A 9,722-nucleotide genomic window follows, 5' to 3' on the forward strand; every position below is an offset into this window, starting at 1 on the left:
ACAATTTCGAGATATGTTATTTATTAATTGATTTAGATATTAAGTCAATAGACCTATTATGAGATGATCTTTCTTTGTCTTTGTCATAATGACGGTCTTGATTGATTACTTTAGTTTGCACAAAAAAGCACAGGAAAGTACAGATATGTTGTTCAATAAGGTGCTAAAAGGATTTAATCCTCAAGAAAGCCTAGGGTTAGACTCGTAGATGAATATCGATTATACGAGTAGTCGTCTAGGGTCGGGATGTCCCACTTTTATACAGTAGTCGTACTGTACGACGTAATATGTTATTGTTGGCACATGGTTGCAACTTCCATTTTAGATCCTGCTTTGCCATCTACTGGACACATGACAGTATTGCACTCTATTCTGATTGCAGCGGGCACGTGGCCCCCCTGGTGCCCCCCTCCCAAAATGTTTTTAATATAATAAATAAATGTTTTGGTCAATTCTAACTTTCATACTCATTTATATTTTTCATTTCATTCATGCTTTGTGATGAACAGTTTTACTTTTGCAACATTACATGATTGACATTGACATGACTCACATGCAGCTGCGGCTGCGCGGCTGTGGTATGCTCCAAAATGAGTAAATAAATCGTGTCTAGAGAAATACGTAGCCTATTTGTCTTAAGTTGCATATTTAGTTGTTTATATTCAACAAAATATGTGCCCCCTGTGCCCCGCCTGGCTTCCTCATTATTGACTGATCAGTGACAGGCTGTGACTTGACATAAAACAGATTGGTACGGAGCCTCTGCAGCATGCCATGCTCTGTCTGCAGTCATTACATTAGCTTTAGCTGCTAAGCTAAACTAAACAGGACATTACTGTATACTAGCCTGGTTAATAAACCAGACCGAATCAGCCGTTTATTAACCAGGCTACATTACTACACCAAAACAAGCATTGTGGATTCAAACGGCCAAAATGCCCCCTGGTACTATACTGCCTGCTCTGTGTCTAACTTTACCCACTTTAAATGATATCTCACCTCATCAAACACGGAAAGTTACTTGAAGCCAGGGAACTGGACTGGAATAGGCCTACTACTACACAGGTAGGCATAATGACTACAAATAAGCATACAACATTCTAGTATAAACACATTTGAGACTTATTTGGGTGTGTAAAAATGTGCCAAGTTTATTTAAATAATTGTGTTGGGGTGAGCATATGAGAACTTGCCTCTTGTAGGCCTAGTATTGGGGCAATCTTGACACGAAGGGGGAACTAAACTACATGTGTGTGCATACAGATGCTTGCTCTGCTTTCAGATTTTAGATTAACTAGGGAAGGACTACATTTAGAAAACATGTTTTGCAGAAAGACGGCAGCTTGGCATCCATCCATCCATGATTAGATTTCGGCCCCTCAGAAAATATTGTCCAAAAAATGCAAAGCAACATAGGTATTAATATTATTACTATGCTAACACTACCACCCAGTGGATAAATACGGTACAAACCAAAACCAATACATCTAGTATTTCAAGGAGCCTGCATTCACTGAGACTTTGTTTTATAGCATGATAAGCAGGTTTACATTTATAAACAGAAGCTAAAAACAAAACTAGCCTACGTAAACCATACTGTGCTAACCAAATGAGTATAGCTGTTGAATAGGAATTGCAGTTTTTTTATTTTTTTTTATTGATTGAATACTTTATTAAGAGTTTGCAAATAGTACAGTGGTACAATTATACAATGATATATTGTATAATTCTATATATACAATTCAACAAGACATTTAAAGACATGATTCAATAATATACAATACATCAACACTATAGCAGCTATAAATGTATAGGCCTATGTAGCCTACAGTAAACAGTTGGGGCCCGGGGTTGGTGGTCACTTCTGGTATTTACTAGCTAATATTTTTCTGGAACCAGTTACAAATTGCAGACAGATGGTCTTTTATGGCGGTTTTGAAGTAGGGTAAGGAAGGAGTCACACTTTTTGGTGTTGGTTGGGCATTCCACATTTCGGTGGCATAAAACGTGTGTGCAAATCTGTGCTTTGAATATTTATTCTTTCACAGCGAACGTTTTTAACTCGCATATTTGCTTCTGGGGGATCCACTCCCTGGAACTAAATATTTTGAGTGGGGTGTCCGCGGCCAATTGCATATAATTTTGGGGTCCTTGACATAAACACATTTGAGCACCACTGATATATTTTAAAAAAATCTCCAGAAAACTGTCAGAATTTAGAAGACATTTTGTAGAATCTGCCTAGTCTTAACCACTTGGACCCCAACATCCCTATTCTGGGGGGCAAGAAATAGCAAATCTGCAAGCGTAATGAGCTTGTGAGTCTGCCATTAAGAAAAATGCATAGTACCGTTGAAAATGGACTGAAATTAGGTTTAAGTAGTTACAGTGTGTGTCTGTGCATGCGTGTGTGTGTGTGTGTGTGTGTGTGTGCGTGCGTGTTCTCTAGTTGGTGACAAAGTGCCAGCTGACTGCCATTAGACTCATCTCTATCAAATCTACAACCCTCCGCATCGATCAGTCCATCCTCACTGGTGAGTGTCTCACTGTGTATATACTGTGCTGATGATGATAATGATCATTGGTGGAAGAACTACTCACATTCTTAAGTAAAAGTATCAATACTGCAGTGTAGAAGCACTCTGTTACAAGTAAATGTCCGGAATCCGAAATGTTAAAAGCATTGGTATCGAAATGTACTTAAAAGTACCACAAGTAGAAAGTAGTCATTATGCAAAATGTCATGTTTCAGAAGTTTTCTAAATTAATAAAAAGCATAAAGAAATCTTTTGAAAATAGCAGATCTACAAGCTCACAATGTGTGCTTGTAGATCAAGTATTTTCAAATGGTCAAAATGTATATAGGGCTGAAGTGGTTAATGGGTTAACCCCATGTTTGTGCCGAATCTGGGTTGAACAAGAACAAGACCAGTGAAGGTCCCTATTGTGTTGTGCCTGTGCGTCTCATTATTTACAAAGGTATATGAGCACTGGGCGATTGATGCAAAATGCAATTCAGACAATAGGCTTGTGGATAATGGGGTAGTCTGGGTTTTATTTTTTATTCCACGTTTATTTGACCAAGCATGGAAAGATGAATAACAATTTCTTATTTACAATGCAGCACGGCAGGGTTAGTCAATAAGCTACACAGTGCTTACAAAGCGTGAAGAGCCAGACAGGCTTTTTTAACAATGACTTTGTCTTTTATTCATTACTTAAAAGATAAAATAAATTAATAAATTGTAACTTTTAATAAAAGTTGACCTTATTCTAGGTGAAATGGTAAAATCTGTATACTCTAAAAGTGGTTCTCAACCTGTGGGTCGGGAGTCGGGACCCTGCTCAGGGGGGTCCCCACGTGATTTTGGGGAGGTCCTCAGATGACAGTAAAATAAAAGAGGCCATTGCTGCATCAAACTTACCATCAACAAACTACGGTATACTATACAAACTGGTCAAACATTGGCCAAATTGTCAAATAATATGAGAGGAAACTATAACTATTGTGGAAAATAGCCGATTGGGAGGCGTTGTAAGCATGTACTGTAGATCAGCTAGTTACACAATATATCTGTCGAGCCGAGTCAAATTAAATGTAATGCCTCAAGTCCTACATAACAAGTGCTGATCAGGGATGGGGGTCCCCAGTTCAAATATGATTATTTTGGGGGAGGCTGAAAAGGTTGAGAACCACTGCTCTGGACAATGCATGATGTTCCTCTGTCACCCACCCTAATGTATGCCTAATGTAGTCCTCTTTGGATGATTTGTCAGCAGATGAGGTGACTCAGACACAACCATAAACACTTATTTCAACCTCCCGTTCACCCCACCAAGGAAATACATGTGGCAAGCCTGGTTTAACCAGAACCAAGGACTGTCTAAAGAGGACGAGACGTGAAGACCGTACGGGCGACGCCATGTTGCACCAGGAAGTTGTACATGCACACATTTGGGCATGTACAACTTCCTGGTCTCAACTGCGCGTGTTTCTTTCCTTCCATGGAGCACCATGGCGTCGCCCGTACGGTCTTCGCGTCTCGTCCTCTTTAGACAGTTCTTGAGCAGAACCTGGATATAGCTGGCTTTCCTCTTAAAGGGATAGTTCAGATTTTTTTAATTCAAGCTGTATGAAATACTTGCCATTAATATAGTGGTTGCAACTGTATTAATTGATTGGGGCCACGCAATAAAACTAAATTAATCCACAAAACGAATGTAATTTGTATTGTTGAGCTATTTCTAAAACTTATTTTAGAATTAGTGCAACTTTCGTTCATTTTTGACCCCGGCCCTCTATCACATGGAACTATGTTTTTTGTTTCCATATCACTACGCTCAAAAAATAGTTCCATGTGATAGAGGGGTCAGAGTTGAACGAAACAAAACTAATATTTTAGAAATAGGTCAACAATACAAATGACCGGAACTACTTAATATTGACCAAAACCAGAGCAGAACTCCCACCACGGGACTCGGGCAATCAATTAATACAGTTGCAGCCACTATATTAATGGCAAGTATTTCATACAGCTTAAATTAAAAAAAATCTAAACTATCCCTTTAAGCCTATAATAGTCGGTATGTCGGTAACTGACTCACTACTCATAGTATATAGAGACATGGATGCATGACATTCATGGCATCCATGTGCTGCAACCTGCAATTTGTGTTACTGAAGGACTTGTAGAATCTGATCTCGGGTCAGAAATTCAGAATGGGTTATTTACCTGTTTCTTTCCTCTCTCAGTGTCGTTACTGAAGGACTTGAAGCACGCCAACATCGTGACCTTACATGACATCGTGCACACCGACAAGAGCCTGACGCTCGTCTTCGAGTACCTGGTAAGTTCTCGTTATGTTGTCCGTGTTGCGTGGTGGTCTTTGTAGTTCCTTCGCCTTTCGTAGTTCTTCTAATCTACGGGTCTCTTTGTTTTTTGTTGAAATACTAAAATGTTTAATTAATTACTATTAACTACAGTTTAAGCTCAAGCTCTCTCCCCCTGTGTTTTAGAACAAGCTGTATATTCAGCTGTCTAGGTACCGGCGGTGGAAGGAAAGTACATTTACTTAAGTAGGCCTACTGTACTTTTTTACAATTTTGAGGCATTTGTACTTTCCTTGAGTATGTCAAATTTTCAGTAGGCTACTTTTACTTCACTAATATAAATATTGTACTTTTACTGCACTACGATTATTTGACAACTGTAGATTGTGATTATTATTAACCACTACAAGCACACCATGCTTCGCATGATGCATCGCGACGCATTGCACAGTAGATCTGCTATTTTCAAGAGATTTTTATACATTTGAAAACTTTAAATGGGACATTCTATATAATGAGTACTTTCTCTTTTGGTACTTTGAGTACATTCAGATGCCAATACGTTTGTACTTATACTCAAGTACATTTTGAATTGTGGACTTTTACTTGTAACAGAGTATTTCTATATTGCAGTATCTAAATTGACACATGTGAAAGAAACTTCCAGTTTACCAGTACTCTCACCAGAACAGAACAGAGATTAGATTGCAATTTAAGCTTCATTTATAGACACATCGTATAGGTTGGGTGTAGCAAAAATAATTCAGGGATATATGAACCCCAGTATTCTACAATATTTTGTGGGTGCTCTGAATTGTTGACAGGTAGTAGCTCAATTTAGAAGCTTTCCTTAACTTGTATACGTTGTAGTATTTCACTGGCGAAACACTGTTTGATGTTGGTTGCATTATAGGCATATATTACAGTATAATCTGAAACTTGATTTGAAGGCAAACCAACGGTCAGGCCGTCAATGGTCAGTGTGATTTTTATTTTATTTTAATGTACAGTAAAATTGTAAAGTATGTTATTTCTAATTGCCAAAGAACCAGGAGAGGGTTGCTATTCATAGACCTGTCATGTGCTGCCTCTCTCTTTGTTCCTATTGATAGACACAGTTGTCCCTTGCCACCAGCAGCCAATGAGTGCCAGTGGCTTGATTAGAGACACACACACACACACACACACACACACACACACACACACACACACACACCACCTGCTGTTCTCAAGCTATGCGTGTTAGGCTAGAACTCCTGTGTATTTACAGTATGGGATAATAAGACAAGCGATGGGATTTATTTCCGAGGGCTCCCAGACATGATTTCCATATGTTCTATGGCTGCTGTCCAACTATGCCATACATGTTCCATGTTCCATGTGGAGATGATTATCAGTGGTGGAAAGTCACTAAGTACAGTGTCATGTACAGTACTCAAGTACATTATATATATATATATATATATATATATATATACTTCAACTCCACTACATCTCGGATCCAAATGTTTTACTTTTACTCCACTACAATTATTTGAAAATGTTAGTTACTAGTTACTTTAGATTTAGATTATTTCTTACAAAACAATAAACATACATTAACCACTTTAGAAGTAAAGTTCAGCCCGTTTTATGCTGCTTTTAACCTTGCTCTGTGCAGCAGTTGTTTTGAAAGGTGCTATATAAATAAAGTCAATCATTATCATCATCATCATCATACGTTTCAGCCATTTGAAAATAGACGATCTACAAGCTCTCGTGTAGATCACCGCAATGTGGCGCATTGTCAGCTTGTAGATTTGCTATTTTCAAAAGATTTTAATACACTCCTTTTATACATACATTTTGGTCCGTTAAGAAGTACATTGTAACAGTGAATTTTGAATGATGGACTATTTTTACATTGGAATTTTGATACTTTTACCAAAGAATGTGAGTGCTTTGAGTTATGTGTTATTGCTCTGTTATCATCATCATTTCCCAGCCTACAAGCTTATTTAAACTCCCAAGACTGAAAATAAATGTCCATTAGAAACATATGTGCTGTGGTCTTCTCATATGCCCTGTATATACAGTACTACTTTATTATGAGAAGGAACACGTAAGCGGGCAGAACGTTTATTCACCACGGGGGATGCTCATCACAGACGTCACTGAGCACCTGTCCTTTCCCATCAATTATTATCCTGTCTGTCCACCAAAAGGGCATTTGTCCTTTGGCCAGGGGTCCGGCCGGCCACGCATCACCTCAGCGCTCCAACGTCAAGGAGGAGCAAATGACGTGGAAGCAATTAGATTTTAATCCACTCGACGTGCCGAACGCTGCCTTCTCGAATAGCAAAAATATTTTAATGTCATTCCAGACTGGAATGACATTGGAGCAAAAGCGGTGTATGTGGCGAAGCTTATCATGTGAATCATTGTTCTTATTCGTGAGATGTTTAGGACTCATCTTACCTTGAAAATGGTTTAATTTAACCTAAGATACCTTTTTAAAGGCTCATACTCATATTGCGTATGTAACTGCCTATTTTGCGTTTGGGAGTGTAGGCAAACTATAACGTCTGTATGCGATTATACACAGTAGCTATTTCTCATTCAAACTCTAGTGAATTGATGTATCAGTTTGGTTTGTTGATGCTGCGTTGTAAAATGTAGTCGCTGTGCAAATCTAATTTAAAATTCCTCCTTGTTGGAAATGTGACAGCTGTACTGGCCTTTCATATCTTCACAGGCTTTGATAAGCCTTTTAGCCTAAGGAAATTCTTATGCAAAATAGATTTAAGTCATAACTAACCTTTGCGATGAGTTAAGCTGTCTAGGTGGGTACTGAAGGATGTTTCCTTTTAGAGTAAACAAAAAAAACAACAACTAGAGTTATTAGTTAGAGAAAAAGTCATTATTTACGGAATTATTGTTATTCTTCTGTTAATGTTTTGTTTTTGCTTCCAGACAGAATATTCTATACAGAATCATAAGAAATTTACCCAGGGCTTTTCTCTGTGTCTAATCTATTGATTTTGTAGAAGAGTCTGACTGCATGTAATGTCACAATGTAAACGATGAACATGTGTTGCTTTGTCAGAGAGCCTGGAGAGTGTGTGTGTGTGTGTGTGTGTTTGCATCTGTTGTGTTTCTGAAATAGTCACTCATCTTGGCCTTACAAAGGAATGATGAGGAGGGGAGTGTGCCCTCCGGGGGGGGGGGCGGGGTCATGGAAGATAACGGGGGTCTAGGGGGAGATGAGTGGGAAGGGGGGTTTGGGGGTGTCAAGACTTGGTGGTGAATGTGAAAATAGACTCCATTCCATCTGTCTGAAAATCTCCCCCGCTGACGACCCTTAGACTGCAGAGTTTGGTCGGCGCACCCCGTCACATGGTGAGGCCAAACCCACAGACCCTTCAAAAGGCCCAAGGCACCCGGCCCACACCTCATTCTACTCTGTGTGCAGGACGTGTGTGTGTGTCAGCTCTCTCTGTCTTCTCTTCCACTCTGAGCACTGTGCTCCAAGTCAGCCCCGTGAACATCATGTCAGACACAGAGGAGATCGTGGAGGAGTGCGAGCAGGAGGAGGAGGAGGAGGAGGTCGAGGAGGAGCAGATAGAAGAGGAAGAGGAGGAATATGAGGAGGTGGAGGTGGAGGAGGAGGAGGAGGAGGAGGATGTAGCTGAAGAAGAGAAGCCCATCGAGGGCCAGGAAGAGACGGAACATGGCGAGGAAGCGTCCAGGCCGCGGACAAAAACGGCCTTCATTCCCAACATCGCTCCTCCCAAGCTGCCCGACGGCGAGAAGGTCGACTTCGACGACCTCCACCGCAAGAGGCTGGAGAAGGACTTCAACGACCTGCAGTCGCTCATCGAGCTCCACTTCTCCAACCGCCAGAAGGAGGAGGAGGAGCTGGTGTCGCTGCGGACGCGCATAGAGCGCCGGCGCAACGACCGCTCGGAGCAGCAGCGCATCCGCACGGAGCAGGACAAGGAGCGGCAGGCGCGGCTGGCGGCGGAGCGCGCCCGGCGGGAGGAGGACGCGGCCATGATCCGCGCGGACGAGGAGGCCAAGAAGAAGAAGATCTTCACCAGCAAGTCCTTCGGGGGCTACCTGCAGAAGGCGGACCAGGGCAAGAAGGGCAAGAAGCTGACGGCCCGCGAGGAGAAGAAGAAGGCGCTGCTGGAGCGCCGCAAGCCCCTCAACATCGACCACCTCAGCCAGGAGAAGCTGGCGGAGAAGGCGCGCGACCTCTGGCAGTCGCTGCACCAGCTGCACGCCGAGAAGTTTGAGCTCACCGAGAAGCTCAAGAGGCAGAAGTATGACATTCACGTGCTCCGCAACCGCGTCAGCGACCACTCCAAGGGCTCGAAGGCCAAGGGGAAGTCTGCCAAGGGGAAGTCTGGCTCCTGGAAGTGAGCGTGTAAAACGATGGCAATGGCATGGCAGCTGTCCTGGCAACACTAAAGCGGACAATCTCTGTTTTTGGACTATTTGGCTACTTATACCTAGGCTACTTGTATGATATTTCCCCTGGATTGCCTGCACATGTAATGTACAGACAGATGTAATGTAGGTGTAATGTAGGTTTTGTTTTGTTTTTGCAATTGAACACATTTATTAAAACTGCTGAATGTTTGGAACTGTTCATGTCATTATTCTTATTCTACCAGTTAATTTATTATGGTTGTTTGTTTCAAATTAAAACATTATTAAACGTTCTGAATGTTTGGAACTGTTCAATGTCATTATTCTACCATTTAGTGGTAGGAAAAGTACTCACATTTTTTTACTTAAGTGTCGATGTACTGCAATGTAGAAACACAAGTAAAAGTCCGGAATAAAACATCTACTTGAGTACAAAAGTATTGGCATCAACATGTACTTAAAGTATCAAAAGTAAAAG

The 9,722-nt window shown here is 41.0% G+C and overlaps 1 protein-coding gene across 1 annotated transcript; it reads left to right on the plus strand.

Moving 5' to 3' along the window:
- Window positions 1-8,359: 8,359 nt before the first annotated feature.
- Window positions 8,360-9,458, plus strand: tnnt2c (troponin T2c, cardiac; the record flags this gene model as incomplete). Its single annotated transcript, XM_080757107.1, has 1 exon — window positions 8,360-9,458. One exon carries the CDS (start codon window positions 8,360-8,362, stop codon window positions 9,233-9,235), a length of 876 nt encoding a protein of 291 aa, XP_080613233.1. The 3' UTR covers window positions 9,236-9,458.
- Between the last annotated feature and the right edge of the window lie 264 nt (window positions 9,459-9,722).

Source organism: Protomyctophum bolini, assembly GCF_963924005.1.
Source record: "Protomyctophum bolini genome assembly, chromosome: 23".
Classification (NCBI taxonomy): domain Eukaryota; kingdom Metazoa; phylum Chordata; class Actinopteri; order Myctophiformes; family Myctophidae; genus Protomyctophum; species Protomyctophum bolini.